General features: G+C 39.3%; 1 protein-coding gene across 3 annotated transcripts; it reads left to right on the forward strand.

The window, feature by feature from the left end:
* Positions 1-12805: 12805 nt before the first annotated feature.
* On the forward strand, positions 12806-17065 carry NXT2 (nuclear transport factor 2 like export factor 2). Of its 3 annotated transcripts, XM_079726947.1 has the most exons (5): positions 12806-12884; positions 13007-13091; positions 14063-14149; positions 15748-15892; positions 16786-17065. In XM_079726947.1, the coding sequence occupies exons 2-5, from the start codon at positions 13077-13079 to the stop codon at positions 16965-16967; spliced, it is 429 nt and encodes a 142-aa protein (XP_079583073.1). In that variant the 5' UTR covers positions 12806-12884; positions 13007-13076; the 3' UTR covers positions 16968-17065. The 3 variants fall into 3 exon arrangements, with proteins under 3 accessions (XP_079583073.1, XP_079583074.1, XP_079583075.1); XM_079726948.1 differs by lacking the exon at positions 12806-12884 and having other exon boundaries at positions 12954-13091; XM_079726949.1 differs by lacking the exons at positions 12806-12884; positions 13007-13091 and adding an exon at positions 13262-13339.
* The last annotated feature ends 1559 nt before the right edge of the window (positions 17066-18624 follow it).

The following is an 18624-nucleotide window of genomic DNA, read 5'->3' on the forward strand; positions in this document are numbered from 1 at the left end:
GGTCCCTAGGAAACATCCACCCCCTGGCTCTCATTTGGGACCCCGTAAAGAGCTACATCCTTGGAATGGGGCAAACTAGAGGTAGGCTGAGTCTAGCAAACGCCGTAAAACAGCCTCAAGCCACTTCAGTGGCTGATTGGATTAAGGTAATTTGCCCTTCTGCTGCCTCACAGAAAATGGGGTGAAACCTCTTTGGAGGGACACACGATCATCTAGAGCCTGTATACCTTTGCAGGCACAAAGTCTTGCAGTCAGTAAAAAGTTAACTGACATACCAAGAAATGAGCTCAAGAAGAGAAAAAAAAACCAAGCAATAGAAACAGACTCATAGTGATCCAGTTATTGCAGTTGTATGACAGGGACTATAAATACTCAAGAAAATAAATGACAACATAGTGAATTTCACCTGAAAGCTAGAATCTATAAAAAATAATCAAATGAAAAATATGAAATTGAAAAATACAATAAATGAAATGAAGAATTCTCCATGGCCCACATAAAGACTAATGTTTACTGCTACTTTTCAGGACATTACAAGCGCCAGCTATGTTATTCCCTTTGGAAGACTCCCTTCCCCCATTGTGTGTAGCATTTGAAGGACGGCCAACCAATATATCCTGTGCTTCTCTGGTCAAGAGGTGGGCATGAGGTCCAAGCCAAATCAATTGGATCCTCCTAGGAATTTAAATTTTGAGCTGAGCAATGCATAGATGGGAAAGAGTTGGAGCTGATTCATAGTGCCAATGGTGCCTAGAAAAGTGGTCCATTAGTTCCCTCTATCTAGATCCTGCAGGATGCCTTGTTTCTGAGACCTGGTTGTTTACTTTTTCCTTCTGTGAGCTAAATCATTGCCTTCCAGGTATATTCCTTGATTAGCCAGTATATTCATTTGGGTAAGTAATAAACAAACTCCTAAATCTTTGTGGCTTAAAAAAAAATGTCTATTTCTTATTCATATCCAATCCAAAGTGGGTTAGCAGAAGGACTATTCTCCATGCTACTCAGGGACCTAGGCTCCTTCCATTCTTTGGTTCTGCTCTCCTCTAGGTCTTAGGAGTTGCTATGACTGAATTGTTGTGTCTCCCCTAAAAATCATGTGTTGAAGCCCTAATCATCAATGTGATGGTATTTGGAGTTGGAGCCTTTGGGAGGTAATTAGATCATGAAGGCGGAACCCTCATGAATGGGATTGGTGCCCTTATAAGAAGAGACACAAAAGAGATGATCTCTCTCCACCATGTGAGAATACAGCAAGAAGGTGGCCATCTGCAGACCAGGAAGAGGGACATCACCAGGAACTGAATCAGCCAGCACCTTGATCTTGGACTTCCCAGCTCCAGAACTGTGAGAAATAAATTTCTGTTGTTTACATCACTCAGTTTATGGTATTTTGTTATAGCAGCTTGAGTTGACTAAAATAGGCATCCTCTGCATTCAGCTGGCAGGATCAAATATGGGAGGATTTTATGGAAAATAGCACATGTCAATTCTGTTCATATTCCATTGGCCAGAACTCAGTTACATGGCCACACTTCACTGCAAGGTGGGCTGGGAAATGTAACCTAGATGGGCATCCAGAAAGAAAAGAACACTGATATTGATGAGCACCTGCAGTCTATACCATAGCCAAAGCTAGTTCTAATGCTTGCAAAGGACCCTAATCAATACAGATACATAGGGCTTTAACAGACAGAGCTTGAAGAGGGGGGCAATTAAGATATAGGAACTAGTGTAAACAAAGAGAAGAGAGCATCATCTGGTTTGGCTGGAGTGTTAAATGGATGATTGGTGTTGGAGGAGTTCATGGAGAGGATGTGATCACCAGTTGACCTGCAAGCTGGACTCGGGCAACTGGAGGCTCCTCACCCCCGCCCTTATCCTTGGAATGTGCATTCTGCTTGCTTTGCCCACGCTACAAGCTATCCCAAGGACACAGCCTTGAGATAGTAATGTGTTGAGACCATCTGGAGCGTATACGTGACTAAACCCAGTTAAGGCCTGTATAAAAACTTTTTAGATTCTGGAGGATGGATGCAGAGATCTACTCATCTTGCGGACTCCCCCCACCCCACAAAGATAAACCTAGTATGTAAGTTCCCTTGCTCATTAAATCTGTCATCTACCAATCTGGAGTGCTCTGACGCTTTTTTGATGTCTTTTTGCCCTCTGTGTACAGGGGTCAGTCTGTGAACCAACAATTGAGAGCAAGTGGGAGGCAAGGTTGAAAGAGGCAGGTAGGGACCTGAATGCCAAATTAATTCTGTAGGCCAAGGGTTGACAAACTCTGGCCTGTGGGCCAAATCCAGCCCTCCCCAGGCTTGGCTTTGTAAGTAAAGTTTTATTGGAACACATCCACGCACATTGTGTTATGTACTTTCTATGAATGCTTTCACTATAAAATGGCAAGGATAAGTAGTGGCAATGGAGAAGGCATAGCCCACAAAGCCTAAGAATACTTACTATCTGGCCTTTTACATAAAACATTAGCCTACCCCTGCTATAAGTCCAAATACCAGTTTTACCATTTGCTTTCTATATGACCTTGGGCAAGTTACTTAACTTCTCTGTGCCTCAGTTTGCTTTTTAGCAAAATGATGGTGAGATCAAAATGATACCCTCTAGGGTTCTGGCAAGGATTAAATGGATTACTGTACATAATGCACTTAGGACAGTGCCTGGCATTTAGTAAAGAGCATAAACACATTTGCTCTTCTTTTTGCAAACCTCCAAATCTTGGCATGCCCCAGAGCTTAGTCCAAGAGCCTCTTCTATTTTCTAGCCTCACTTCCCTTATGACTCTAAGATTTCTTCCTCCTATGACACTTATTTTCCATTACACTGTTTTGTTTTCATCAGGGTACGATCTGAAATTATCTTTTTTATTGTTTTGTTCATGTAGTTATAATCTGCCTCACACTGGAATGTAAGCTTCAGGAAAGCAGGAGTTAGTCTTGTTCATTGCTGAATCCCTAGAGTCTAGAACAGTACCTGGCACAGAGTCGATGCTCAGTAAATATTTACTGAATGAGGGAATGAACTCATCCAAGAAAGTGGCAGATATAGAATTCAAACCCAGGTCTGACTGAGGCCAATGTCCATGCTCTTCATCACCATGCTGCACACTATAATAGCCAGGAGACTAGAGAGGGGAGAGTGGATGGAAGAAACATTTAAGAGGTAAAATAGACGTAACAGCAACTGATTTGGTAGCAGTGGATGGAGGTAGGAGTGGGACAGAGTTGTGAGTCAGATATGACTTTGAGATTGAGGCCTGGATGACACTGAGCTGTAGATTTAGGTAAAAAGTAAGAGGTTAGAATGTATAATTAAATCCAAATATATCAGTAGCCATAATAAACATAATAGACTAACCTCTTCAGTTGAAGTCAAAAGCTGGCTGGGAAAAAAGACTTCCAATTACAGCAGTAAGGGAGTAGCTTTTAGCAGACTAACTTTCCCACTGGAAATAATTATAAAAATTACACAAAATACATATTTTTAAAAGTGCTTGGAGATGTTGACAAGCAAACAATACAAGCAGGACCTTATATGCTACACTCCTTAAATATGGGATGCACATATGGTTGAAACAAAACATACCAAAACTTATGGGATGCAGCAAAAGCAGAGCTACAACATGGATGAACCTCAAAAACATTATACTGAGTGAAAGAAGTCAGACACAAAAAGTCCTGTATAATATTATATGATTTTATTTATATGAAATATCCAGAATAGGTTAAATCCATAGAGACAGAAAGCAGACTGGTGGTTACTTGGGGCTAGGAACAGGGGGAAATTAGGAGTAACTACTTAATGGGTACAAGGTTTCTTATGGGAGTGATGAAAATGTTTTGAAATCTGATAGAAGTGGTGGTTGCACAACATCGTGAATATACTAAATGCCACTGAATTGTTCACTTTTCCCCTCAGCTTTATTGAGATATATTGACATATTACATTGCATAAGTTTATGGTGTACAATGTGAGGACTCAATACAGGTGTATATTGTGAAATGTTTACCACAATAAGGTTAGCTAACACATCCTTTACTTCATGTAATTACTATTTTGTTGTGGTGGTGCTGGTGGTGAAAACATTAAAGCTCTCCTCTCATAGCAACTTTTAAGAATATAATACAGTATTGTTAACACTAGTGACCGTACTGCTCACTCTTAAATGGTTAATTTTGTGTTAAAAGAATTTCACCTCAATAAAAAAGAGAGATTTTCAAATAAAAGTTGATTTTTTGCCAGCAGATGCACATTACAAGAAATATGAAAGGAGACACTTCAGGTGGAACGAAAATGATCACAGATGGGAGCATGAAACTTCAGGAAGGTGCAAAGAGCACAAACTGTTTAAAACAATGATAATAATGTCCTGTAGGGAGTTTTGTATTGTGATAAAATATACATTACGTAAAAATTAACTCGCATAGGGTTTTTACATACATAGAAATGAAACATGTAACAAAGATAGCACAAAGGCTGAGAGGCCAATAAATGGAGTGAAACTGTTATATGGTTCTTACATGTTCAACAGATGGTAAAAATACTAATTTAAGATGGACTGGAATAAGTCAAGGATGCATATTATAATCTGCAGGGTAACCACGAAAGGAATTATAAAAGAATATACAATTAAAAAGTAATAAAGGATAAAATAGGGTAATAAAAATATTTTAATAATAAAAAGGCAAGAAAGAAAAACTAAATAAAGAATAGACAGAACAAATAAAAAACAAATAGCATGATGGTAGCTATAAGCCCAACTATCTTCAATAATTACTTTAAATGTAAATAGACTAAACACTTCAATTAAAATACAAAGATTATCAGACTGCTTTTTCTTTTATAGAAAAAACACAACTACATGCTGCTTAAAAGAGACTCAGATTAAATAACAGATACAGAAAAGTTAAAAGTATAAAGGGTGGGAATATATACAATGCAAACACCAAAAGAGAAAGCCAAAGCAGTTGTATTTAATGAGGCCAGCAGAACACTGATACCAAAACCTAACAAGGATACAAGAAAGGAAAAATGCAGGCCAATATCTGTCATGAAGATAGATGAAAAAATCCTAAACAAAATATTAACAAAAGGAATCCAGCAATGTATGAAATGAATCATGACTAAGTGAGGTGTATCTCAATAATGAATCTTGCTTAAGTATTTGAAAGTCAACCAATGCAATTTATTATATTAGCTGAATAAAGGAGAAAGCTGCCAATACTTGCAGGACAGGTATTTGATAATACTCAACACCTGATCATTATTTTAAGAAAAAAAAAACATACACACCAAACTAAGAATACAAAAGGACTTCTCTAAATTGGGGCATTTTTTAAAAGCTAGCATATTATTTAATGATGAAATATTGAACTCTTTTCCCCTCAGATCAGTTTACTTGTCCATTCTCCCATTGACTGATATTTGTGTTGTTTCCATTTTGAAGCTCTTATAAATAACGAATGAACTACTGCTAAAATGACAGAACTTGGATGCTCTCACACTAATGTTGAGTGAAAGAAGCCAGATGTTAAAGAGTACATGCTATATAAATCAATTTATATGAAGTTAAATAACTGAAAAAATGATCTATAATCATAAAAGTCATTACAGTGGTTACCTTTGGGGAATACTGACTGAGAGGGGACAGAAAGGAGCCTTCTAGGACACTGGAAATATTCTGTTTTGATGTAGTTAGTGGTTAGTTATATGGGTGGATACTTTTGTAAAATCCATTAAGCAGTACACTTAAACTTTATGAACATTACTGTAGGTAAATTATACATCATTTTATTTTTTTAAATTTATTTATTTTGTTTGTAGATTTTTGTTTAACATCTTTACTGGAGTATAATTGCTTTACAATGGTGTGTTAGTTTCTGCTTTATAACAAAGTGAATCAGTTATACATATACATATATGCCCATATCCCCTCCCTCTGCATCTCCCTCCCACACTCCCTATCCCACCCCTCTAGGTGGTCACAAAGCACCGAGCTGATCTCCCTGTGCTATGCGGCTGCTTCCCACTAGGTATCTATTTTACATTTGGTAGCGGACTTGAGGATACGGGGAGGGGGAAGGGTAAGCTGTGACAAAGTGAGAGAGTGGCATGGACATATACATCATTTTAAAAGACAGATTATCAAGCCAAAAAAAAATATCCAGCCATATGCAATTTACAAAAGACACACCTCAACATAAGGACTCAAAAGGTTGAAAAGAAAATAATGAGAAAAAGTTTTGTCAAGCAAATACTAACAAAAATTTTTGTAGATCTATGTTGATATCAGGAAAACATATACTTAAAGGTAAAATGAATAGAGAAAAATTGAGTGACTGCATTAAGCCCCTAGCAACATTTTCTTTCCTTTCCTTTTTTCTGCGGCAGGGGGAGAACTTTTTGTTTTGTTTATTTTTACTGAATACATGGGAGCAGAAAAAAGGTTGGAACTAGATGGGAGGGAGAAGGTAAGAAAAAAAATATAGGTGTTTAGTATGAAGGAGACTTCTCAGATAGAGCCAAGTAAGATAAGAAAACTCGCAGATCTTAGTTTCTTATCTTGTTAATTAAACATATGCCCCTGTCTGAAGCTTACATTATGATGTCTTGACAATGATAATTCACATTTTTCTAAGAAATTTTCAGACTGGTTGAGCCAGAATGATAGTGGGACTTCCCAAAACCTGAGAGCTCAACCAATACAAAAGCCTTATTGTACGTTTTGCTTCTGAAAATACTTACTTGAAGAAAAAGAAGTTTCCAGCAGAGTTGAAAGACTTGTTCTCTCCTGAAGATAAGACTTGTGAATGTCCCGTAAAGGAGGCAACTGAAAAGTAATGAGATGAAAATGGATTATTCTCTCACTTCTGTCATGACAGGAAGAAAAAGTTCCCTTTATAAGAAATTAGGTCACATCTTCACTTCCTTCAGAATGGATTCAGAATGGGGATAAAAAAGGATGAAAGTTCATTTGGTCATTCACTTTTTACCACCTACTCCATGTAAGGTTTTTACTCAATACCAGTGGTATGAGTGAGTGTTTAATGTATGGAAAACATGTAAGGTTAGCCACAGGAACTTAAAACCTTGTAAAGAATATAAATATATAAATAATAAAAGGCAGACTTTTATTATTTATTTATTTATTATTAATGTCTTCAAAAAGATATGCATAAGGGCTCTCTAGGCTCTCTAGGCAGGGTTTCTGGAATGGCAGCGTGAGGATCTCTGTAAATCCACCCCTCCATAAAAGCAATAAAAACACTAGCAAAAATTGTCAAAATTAATTTTTCAGAACTCTAGAAATTAAGCAAACTCTTGCAAAATCTGAGGAATACTTATTCAAGAAAACCTGCTGAACACCCATAAAGACAGCAGAGTTTGTAGTGTTATAACTTGACCTACTCACCTATTCCCATACCCCTCTCTACAGCTCCACAGTAGTGAAAAGGCAATCCACAGAATGAGAAAAAATACTTGCAAATCATATATATGATCAGGGACTTGTATCTAGAATATATAAAGATATTTAAAACTCAATAATAAAAAGACAAACAACCTAATTTTTAAAATAGACAAAGGATCTGAATGTACAGATACCAAAGAAGATATACTAATGACCAATAAGCTCATGAAAAGATGCTCAGCATCATTAGGCATCAGGGAGATGCAAATCAAAACCACAGTGAGATACCACTTCGAACTCACTAGGATGTCTGTAATTAAAAAGATAGACAATAACAAGTGTTGGTGAGGATGTGGAGAAACTGGAACCCTCATGCATTGCTGGCGGGATTGTAATATGATTCAGCCACTGTGGAAAACAATCTGGCAGTTCCTTAAAATGTTAAACATATGTCTAAAAATGAGACAACAGGACCAAAATGGAGTTGCTTATGCTAAGCCTCATGTCACCAGGCCAAGACTTAATTACAGTTTGGGCTCTCCCAAAAAATGGAATGTTAAGCCAATCAATCAAGAATCACCTGATCATCACTAGTTAGGTAATCTGCCTGATAGACCTCTACCATCCCCTAAAGGAAAGTAACCTTGCAATAACCAACTCGTTTTTTTACCTAGTATAACTTCCTTAATCCTGCTCCCTTCCGACTATAAAAGTCTTTCCTTTCATATAGCTCTTCGGAATTTGTTTCTATCTGCTGGATTGGATGCTGCACAATTCATGAATTGTTGAATAAAGCCAGCAAGATCTTCAAAATTTTACTCAGTTGAATTTAGTTTTCTAACATATAAATTACAGTATGATCCAGAAAGTCCACTCCTAGGTATATACCCAAGAGAATTGAAAACATGTCCACACAAAATGTTTATGGAAGAATTATTCATAATATCCAAAAAATGGAAACCACCCAAATGCCCATCACTGGATTAATGAATAAATAAAATATGTTATAGCCAAACAGTGGAATATTATTCTGCAATTAAAAGGAATGGAGTACTGATACATGCTACAACATGGATGAACTTTGAAAACATTATGCTGCGACACAAAGAACCACATATTGTATGATTCCATTTATACGAAATGTCCAGAATAGGCAAATCTATTGAAGTAAAAAGTACATTGGTGGTGCCAGGAGCTAGGGTGAAAGAGGAATGGGAAATGACTGCTAATGGGAAAGTGATTTCTTTTCAGGGCATTGAAAATGTTCTAAAATTTCATGGTGATGCTTGTACAATTCTGTGAATATACTAAAAACCACCAAATTCTACACCTTAAATGGTCGATACGCATTGTATCTCGATAAAGTTGTTTTTAAAAGCACTATTTAATGTGAACAGGCCAAAGGTACCTGGCTAACTTAGTCGGTAGAGCAGGAGACTTAATGTGAACAGTCTGGTTGCCAGTTAGAGACCTGAGAAGAAGAGACTGACTGCTCAGATCACTTCCCTGATTGGTCTAGACTAGTCCTTCTCAAGTCAAGAGCAAGGCAAGTATACCAGGCACTGACTCATCTAATTCTCACAACAATGTTATGAAATATGTATTAATATTATTATTTCCATTTTATAGATTGGGAGACTGAGGTTAAGTAATTTGGCCAAGGTCACAGAGCTGCTCAGTGGCATGGCCAGGATCTAAACCCAACTGGTGCCAACAACAACTTATTTAACCAAGATGCCATTCTATGTTCCAAAAAAAGCCCTTTCACACCCTTCCTAATCACTCTCCCCACTTTTTGCACATGTGCAGTTATTTAGTGAAGACCAATTCTGTGTCTTATTCACCTGGTTCCCATTTGTCCCCCCAAACATAGTTTTCATATGGTTTAAATTCATTGCTCTGACCAACCAGAGCCCAACAGTGCGTTTTGTGTTTGTTGCCAAACCAAACATGGGTCCATTTGCCCGACATGCAGCAAAGTTAATCTACTGACACTAGGTCATGGTGAAGGAAAGTACAGTGTTTACTGCAGGGTCAAGCAGCAATGGGTAGCTCATGCTCAAAAGGCCCGAACTGCCGGATAGGTTTCAGGGAAGGGTTTTTAAAGGCAAGGTAAGGGAGAGGGTCTCAGGGTGCCTGATGAGCTCATGGACGTTCTTCTGATTGGTTGGTGGTGAGGTAACTCAGTGGTATTTTGGAAGTCAACACCAACATCATCAAACTTCTGGTTCCAACTGGTCTGGGGCCTACATGTTTGTGGTCAGCAGTTAACTTCTTCTACCTTATGGGGGTTTTAGTATCTGCAAAACAACTCAGGATATTATCTATAGCCCCTAAGGAGGAACTAAAGGTCTTTGACTTTGTTTTATGGCTACATTCTTATTATTTTGTCTTACCTGTTTTCCTTTGTTTCTTTACTTCTCTGATTAAATTTGCTCTTTAGAACACAGGGAAGGGAGACTTCCCTGGTGGTCCAGTGGTAAAGAATCCACCTTCCAATGCAGGGGACGCAGATTCGATCCCTGGTCGGGGAACTAAGATCCCACATGCTGCAGGGCAACTAAGCCCATGCGCCACAAATAGTGAGCTCACACGCCTCAGCGAGAGAGCCTGCCTGCCGCAAACTACAGAGCCCATGCGCTCTGGAGCCCATGTGCCACAACTACAGAGCCCACGTGCCCTGGAGCCCGCACGCCACGACTAGAGTGAGAAAACCCACATGCCACAACTAGAGAGAAGCCCACGTGTCGCAACTAAGACCCAATGCGGCCAAATAAATAAATATTTTAAAAAATAACTCAGGGAAGGCCTAGGATGCTAAAGCTGTTCTACAAACAAGAGACAGGAGACATAGGATGTTCTGTCCCCAGGAAAGCCCCTCAGGATCCTGCTTGGTTTCATGTTATCAGTTTACCCAACCTCCCATCCTTGTAGCACATCAAAAAATGTGCACAAAATTCTGTGCAAACATTCAGTGCAAAACTCTAAGCCTTCCCTTTACCTCTAGCTCAGTTGTCCCTTTGCAGTGTTCCCAATGCTCCTCTAGCCCCCAGCACTATTGCCCCACACCAATAGCCACTCCTCATAGCCAAAGAACAGGTCACATCTTCTGGGATTCTGCGGACATGAAATGAGGGAAGGCTTCATGGAGGAGGCTGTACCTGCCCTGGTCCCTGAAAGGCAGTTGTAAATGGAAGGAATAAACATTCCAAAATAAACATAGTATAAGCAAATGCATGAATAGCAAAGTGTCTAAGAACAAAGATTCTGGGGTCAGACAGTTGTGAGTTAAAATCCCAGCTCCACTAGCTGTGTCATCTTGGGCAACTTACTTAACCTCTGTGAACTTCAGTTTAAATTCTTAAAAATGTAGATAATATTTCCCTCTCCAGGGGTTGTGAGGATTGAATGAAATCATAATAAATCCAGACACATTCTAAGCTCTCAATCAAGAAAGGCAATTACCTATAAAGCAATAAACATGAGTCACTTTTGGTAAACAGTAGTTTAACAGCAGTTAGCTTTGCCAGTGTTGGTGAATAATGGGAGAGAAGTCTGTAAGGGTAAACTGAGACCAGACCAAGATAGGTCTTTAGAAGATTAGGAGAATTTTGGAAAAATGAGAATAGAGCAATCAAAGCCAAAGTTTGTGTATAGAGGAGAGAGAGAAAGAGGGGAGTGAGAGAGAGAGAATTTCTTTAAAGAATGGGCAGAGGGCTTCCCTGGTGGCGCAGTGGTTGAGAGTCCGCCTGCCGATGCAGGGGACACGGGTTCGTGCCCTGGTCCGGGAGGATCCCACATGCTGCGGAGCGGCTGGGCCCGTGAGCCATGGCCGCTGAGCCTGCGCGTCCGGAGCCTGTGCTCCGCAATGGGAGAGGCCACAACAGTGAGAGGCCCGTGTACCGCAAAAAAAAAAAAAAAAAAAGAATGGGCAGAATTGGGCAAGTTACTTGGAACTCCTCTGTAATTCATTGTTTTGTTTATTGTCTATGACACCCAATTACATCGTGAGATTCATGAGGGTATAGATCATGTCTATTTTGCTCACCACTGTATATCCAGAACCTTGCACAATGCCTGGCCCATAGTATGTGTTCAATAAATATTTTGTTGAATGAAGGAATGAATTATGATGATGGGGGGTGGGGGACACCAAAAAAATATTCCAAGAATTCTAGCATAGATGACTGAAAGACTACAGAAGATTGGAAGTGCAGAGGAAATAATGCGTTTAAATTTTGGACTCCCCGAGTTTGAGAAGCCTGTAGTGCATTCCGGTGTACATGCTTAGGGTAATTCAACACTTAGAATTGGAGGCCAGAGAAGATGTGGAGGGCGGTGCCGGCGATGCATTGAGACTCAGTAGCAAACAAGTAGCGAGTGAGACCACCTCAGAGGAGTCAGGTTTCAAGCGGAAGACACCACCGGAAGTGACGCAGTAAACGGGGCTCAGAGCAGGGCGCAGGGCATGCTGGGAAGCTGCTGCCTAGAGCCAGAGGAAACAGGAGGAGAGGCCGCTGGAGAAAATTCAGATTCAGGTATGAAACGATCGAGTGACTTGTCTCAAGAAGCCAGAAAAGATCACCAACAAAGTGGTGATGGTCCTAATCGTGAGCAGCCACACACCAGCCACAGGTAGTAGGACTATCGAGATATCGGATTTGTTGGGGACTTTGAGATGAGCGGTTTTGAAGGACGCTGGGGAGTCGAGTCCGGTTGTAGTGGTAGTTAAATTGCTTGAGCTTGAATCCCAGTTTGTGACCCTAAGCAGGTTACTTAATCATTCTGTCTTAACTATATAACAGAGATGATTACCTCATAGCGTAACTGTAAGAAGTGAATATGGGGTTCAAATGCTTAGAAAAGTACCTTGCTTGCGGTCACCACTCGGTACAATTTTAAATATTTTTAGAGGGTGCGTTGCGGAAGGTGGTGAATAGCCCTAGAGACTAATCTTCATTTGAGGTCTGCAAGACCTTTCAGAATAGAACTAAACGAACCTTTTCCACAGAATAGTGCCAAATCAAAATTGCGAATGATTTTAGGACTACGACTGAGATGCTGGGGTTTAATTCGGTGAAGATTGATTTTTCCAGAAGGTTCCAGAACTCTAAGCCCTTTGTCTACCAGGCATGCGCAGTAAGGTTGCACGCTTTTCCTCAAGCTCCACCCTTTTTTCCTGTTAGCTACAGGTCAGGCAGGTCTCCTAGCGTTCCTCGCTGGTGTTCACCTAGCCCTGGCCCCACCTCCTGGAGCAAAGGAGTCTCCCCATTGGACGCCTTAAATAGGCCTTTTTTTTGCTGTCCTTGGGCACGTTGGAGAAATGGATACTTTGTTAAAATTGTCCAGCTACAAAAGCAGAGTGTTTTTTTCTTCCAAACTAAGTTAATAAGTATCAAACGAGTGAATACCTAAAGCGGACGGGAGGGTACGGTCGGAACTGAAGAGAATTGAACTTAAGGTTGGTACATCGGGGTGCTTTTAACAGCGGACCGAGTTGCTTCCGGAAGAGAATGGGCGGGCAGAGAATTCTGTGGGTTTGGCGGGTTTCTCTGTCTTCCTAAGTATTTGATCATCCCGCAGCCAACAGAGCTGTACAGGACAGGACGCTGAGAATCCGTCACTGGGGGAACACGCTGCTTTCAACTACCCGATGGCCACGTCCATGGTGAGTGCCCCGGCCGCGGCAGGGTGCCCGGGCGCGGGCGGCTGAGGGGAGGGGTTCTGGGGCGGGCTGGCTGCTGGTCACGTGGTCAAGCGGCGAATCAGGGTCCGGCCCGCCAGGTGCCGGGGGCGGGGCCCGCTCTCTGCAGCCCCCACTGTCCCCCGACCCCCCACCTCCAGGGCCGTGAAGTCGCTTTTCCGATCCTGGAAAGGAACCTGAGATGGGAACTAGCGAGAGTCCGGAATGTTGGGGTCTGTTGCTTATGGCTTGTAATCTAATCTTTTCTCGATCTAAATAACTTTCAGTTGCCTGAGACAGAAACGAAACTAGTTCTTCATTCAAATAACAGGCTGGGCTGGTAAATGGCTGGGGAAGAAAGTACTTAATCTTCCTGAAGGAGAAAACTGCAACAGCATTTATTTGCTTCGGTTTTAAAATCCTGTACAAACGCCGGTGAATTTTTGCGTAATGTGAGGACGTTTCCTAAGTACCTAGCTTTTCAAACAAGTTCATTGAACTTATTCTATTTTTTTTCCCATTCAACTACTTTTGAATAACTTCTCGCTTGTTTCCTAATTTATTCAGTGGCAATCCGCGCCCGCCCCCCGCCCCGTCTCTCTCTTTTTTTTAAGGTTCAGACCGCATAATTTTTATTAAGGTAAATGTTTTGTAAAATACTGGAAGCCTAAAGTACCAGTTGCCAAGCAAAGATTATAAATTTATATTTAAAGTAAGAAAAAAAGTGAAATTGACTAATCAAGGATGAATATGTCCTAAAGTCACCTCCTTAAAAAGAATGAAAATTGGAAACTTGAGCCCTAACGTTAAAAATGTTCAAATTTATGTGGAAAAATGTGGACTGTGTATGGAGCTACAAAGTGATTGAAATAAATCATCAGCTTTTGTTGGTGATTTTGTGTTTGTGAGGGATTGGAGGGGTGGTAATGTACACTTTAATGAAATTTTTCTTGTAGGAATTTAAAACTTATGTAGATCAGGCATGCAAAACTGCTGAGGAATTTGTCAATATTTACTATGAGACAATGGACAAGAGAAGACAGGTGAGTGTTATAGACTACTACTCTTTATTAAATACCAGTTCTTTCTTTCTTTTTTTTTTCTGATCCAGCCATTCATCTGACTTGCATAAGTGATAGCTGTGTTCTTTAAAAGCACATTGCTTAAGGAAGGGTTGGTATGGCATTATGGAAGTGTGGACTCTGGAATCATACCCCAGCTTTGTGTTTGCCAAGCTCTGTGACCTTGGGAAAGTTGCTAACCTCTCTTAACCTCATTTTTTTTTAGGGTGGTAAATGGGAATTAATTTAACTACTGCACTTATCATGGGACCCAACGTATATTTACTTAAATATGTTACATTTTGTTCCTTTCATTGTATAACAATATGGTTCAAATAGTATTAATGCTAGTGAAGGGGGTCTGCATTACAGGGACTGTTCCCTGATTTGCCCCTTTAAATTCATATATTAATTGATAATTTTCAATTAAAGCTCACAGCTGTAGCTGGCACTCACAAACAGAATCTGCATGGCTTGGATACTTTTAGTCTTCAGCAGAGCAAGTTCTGACTTCATCAGCTTTTTTCATTGTGATTTATCCCTGAGCCATATCTTCTAAGTAACTATTTCAGTATGTGCTCGAGAGCCTTGCCTAGGTCTCTTATCAGAATAGGACTGTGTCTTAGAGAACTTTGTCTACGCTGTAGGCACAGAAGTTAGTATCTCTAAAAACTATTTTGTTAAGGCAGAAGATTAAAAAGTTCTTGATACTGACGTTTGATGACAAGGGACGGGGCAAGCGATGTAACAATGGACGTTTATTGTGCCTTGGTGCCTTCAAAGACAAAGTAGCCCCCCCCCCAAAAAAAAAGGAAACATAGTTCATTTCCAGAGTCCAGCTGTGTGTTGGCCCTTTAATCAAAGTTAAATTTTAGAGCTAAGCAAATGTGTCCTGTGACACACTAAATTCCTGTGACTGACTCCTGGGACTAAAAAGTTAACTCTTGAATTCTGCCTTATTTGAGCTTTAACTTACTTGACTTATCAAAGACTCTGCTTTAGCAAGTACTCCTGATTCTTTTGAACTAAATATGCTATTTCCATAGTGGTAAGAGAAACGAATGCTTCCTAACACATACAACATGAAATGGTTCAAACATTAAATAACTCACATGTATATAAACACTAGGATTGAAGTGTACAGGTAGGGCCTGATTGACAAGTTTGTTAATTCACAGGATTAGAAAAGGGAGGGAGATTAAAACTGGTTCGGGGCTGCATGAGCTTGAAACGTGTGATCATTTAATTTATTTTAATACAGAGAGCAAAACTTTAAAAAAAAACTATCTTCCAGTTTGATACACAGTTTTCTCAGTGTGGCTAAAGTGAAATATGAAAAAAAAGTATTTCGCTAGCTGCCTAGTTTATTAAAAGCAGGATAATGTCTATTTAAGGCCAACGTTATAAGGCACATACCTTGTTGACACTGTCTTCCCATGAGAGGGGGCAAGGGAAGGAGAGATGGAGGAAGAACAATAAAAATGTTTAGATACTACCTGTAACCTTTCAATCCATTTCTATAAAATACTTACCCAGAAACAAAAAAACTTTCCCTTTTTTTCTTTTTTCTTTCTTTTTAGGCACTAAGCAGGCTGTATCTGGACAAGGCCACTTTAGTATGGAATGGAAATGTTGTAACAGGGCTGGAAGCCCTGACTAAGTTTTTTGACTCATTGCCTTCTAGTGAGTTTCAGGTCAATATGCTAGATTGCCAGCCAGTTCATGGTAAGATCATGGTCTTTTAAGATACTTCCTTTGTTTTCCTTTAGTGAGCAGTGAACTTTAACACCAAAAGCAGCTAGCGACTTTCAGTGGTAGAAATAATTATTTTTTTGAGCAAATTAAATATGAAGAATTTAGCTGTCAAATCAAACTTTTGGTCTTCCTTTAGATGTATCTCTCTCCAGAGGACCACTAGTAGGTTTTGGTGGATTGAGTGATTGTGGCTTAGTAAAAGTCATGTGACAAATTGAGCCTTAATATGATTTTTGTTAATGGAGAGGAACGACTATTTTCCCTAAATAAATTGTTGCCTTCTGTACCTTGAAATGTCTCCAGAGAAAAATTATACCTTATCTCTGATTAATGTGTTTTATTATCTTACAACCTATTAAAATTTCATAGAAATTCACTCTGTTATGTGAAAGGATGACTTTTGGCAAGACACAATTTGATTCAAGGTAGTAGATTGATGCAGTTTATAAGATTAACCTCTAGGTGGGGTCCTAAGCATCTTAAGTAGTAGTTGAGTGATTTTTTTTTTTCCTTTATGGTTCTTGAAAAGAAAGCTTAAGAAGCAAAATACGACAAAACTCTTTTAGAAACCCAATGAAATAATTATAAATACAGCAACCAGATGGTCCTATTCTAGATATAAGCTTTTTATTTTTAAACTTTAGAGCACCCAAAATCTTTCTGGACTGAAAATAATGTTAATATCTTTGAAATGATGATTGAGTTTTCTGGCTTTGGGTGCACATGCTCAAGATAATGTGCAAAGTAAAGAAAGTTGATGAAACTTTTTTTAGTGTTAAATTTTAGGCAGTGTAGTTTAAACCTGAAAATCTGCTTACTTAGAGAGAGAACCCAACCTCTTCTCTTTTTTTGTGTGGGTGAAGAGCAAGCTACTCAGGCCCAGGCTACAGTTCTTGTGGTGACCAGTGGAACTGTGAAGTTTGATGGAAACAGACAACACTACTTCAACCAGAACTTCCTGCTGACTGCTCAGTCTACTCCTAACAATACCGTGTGGAAGATTGTAAGCGACTGCTTCCGTTTTCAAGATTGGGCTAGTTGCTAAAGGGCGCAAAAGTCCATTCTCTTTTGGTCCATTAGTTCCAGCAGTAGAAACTTATAAGAAGTAGTTCATTGCATTGTGGAAGCATTAAAAACTAATATGTGCTGAAACTAAATTTCTTTAATATTTTTTATTCCTAGCGGCACCTTTTCTAGCAGCTGCCAGTTTAGATCATTGCCCTTAAGAGCTTTAATGTTAGTTTTCTACATGCCTTATATACGTTTCACTAATGACATTCTTACAGTAACATTAAACCCATGGTCTCTGTACTAATATACTCACTGTGAGCCCAGTGTATTGCAAAAATGAAATCCTTTTATAGTACTGTCTATGGGATATCAGCACAATGTAACTCTCTGCGAGGAAGGTGGAGTGTTTTTTTTTTTTTATTAGGCTAATTTTGTAGTACAACATGTACCTATTTTTGGTAAACACTGGTAATGCAGTTTAAATATGAGGCTTTTTCAAATCAGTTCAATGAACACATTACTAATTTAGGTTTACATAAGTACTCTGACATACTAGAATGGCATGTAGAGATGTTCAGTAGTCTTTTTATGTTAAGTAATGTAGGTGTTTTTTTTTTTATGTTGGCATGTTTTCTTAAGTGAATTAATCTACTAGAGAGGTGTAAAATGTTCTCGATTGATACCTGAGTGTTAGATACAATCAGTGGCTTAAAAGCAAAACTTCTTTTTTTTGTTTTGTTTTTTAATTTTTTATTAGTTTCTGCTTTATAACAAAGAGGATCACTCATACATATACATCTGTTCCCATATCCCTTCCCTCTTGCGTCTCCCTCCCTCCCACCCTCCCTATCCCACCCCTCCAGGCGGTCACAAAGCACCGAGCTAATCTCCCTGTGCTATGCGGCTGCTTCTTAAGAAAGCTTTTTCTTGGCAGCTCCAGGTCTGTCACTTTAGATAGTAAATCGTAGTAGTACTAAGAGTTCTAATGGGAGAATGAGAAGTGAGAAGTGTAGAGATCTGAGGTTGGCCAAAAGCAAGGCGGGGTGGCCAAACGGTACACTTTTGGTACTTGTTTCTACCTCTACATTCTAAAAATGTAGCCTAATTTTAGGATTTAAGTCATTAAAGTAATAAGTATCCTAACCAAATGGTCACGAAGGCCACTTTTGTTCTAAGAATTATTTTTAAAGATTTTTCCAGTTCACCTCATACTTATCACAGTATATGTCTCCGTTTATTCAAGAACTTATGGGGGTGAAATGTCAGCAATAAGCCTGACCCTGCAACAGGGTCCGACAGGAAAGTTGGAAACAAAGCCATCACTCCCTCTTTGGGACCCTTAACTTCTGAGTCTTCCATGTGAACTTCAGGCCAAAAGTCTCCTATGTACTACCCACCCCCAAAGTGAGTGATTTGTTCTCTGTGTTTACACTGTCAACTGCATGGTCTTTTTACTACTTAAAATTATTTAATCTCATGATTTGTTCTTCCATATGGCATTGAGCAAATAGATCTGTTATAAAACATGTTCCTGTTATGTGGCTAACACTTTGTCTTTTTAGAGAAAACAGAACAGCAGATCTTCATAAGCCCATAAACTTCAAAAGAACCAGTTCATTCATTTTATGTCTCAACATCTAAAGAGAAATCTAGCTTTGGTTTTTGGTTAAGCTTTAAATGTTTCTCCATTC

The sequence above is a fragment of the Hyperoodon ampullatus genome (assembly GCF_949752795.1).
Source record: "Hyperoodon ampullatus genome assembly, chromosome: X".
NCBI classification, from domain to species: domain Eukaryota; kingdom Metazoa; phylum Chordata; class Mammalia; order Artiodactyla; family Ziphiidae; genus Hyperoodon; species Hyperoodon ampullatus.

Excerpts from the sequence above, each read along its gene's own strand:
- NXT2 (XM_079726947.1), top strand. Across the intron at positions 14,150-15,747 it reads CAATGGACAAGAGAAGACAG|GCACTAAGCAGGCTGTATCT; the intron begins GTGAGTGTTATA and ends CTTTCTTTTTAG. Across the intron at positions 15,893-16,785 it reads AGATTGCCAGCCAGTTCATG|AGCAAGCTACTCAGGCCCAG; the intron begins GTAAGATCATGG and ends GTGTGGGTGAAG.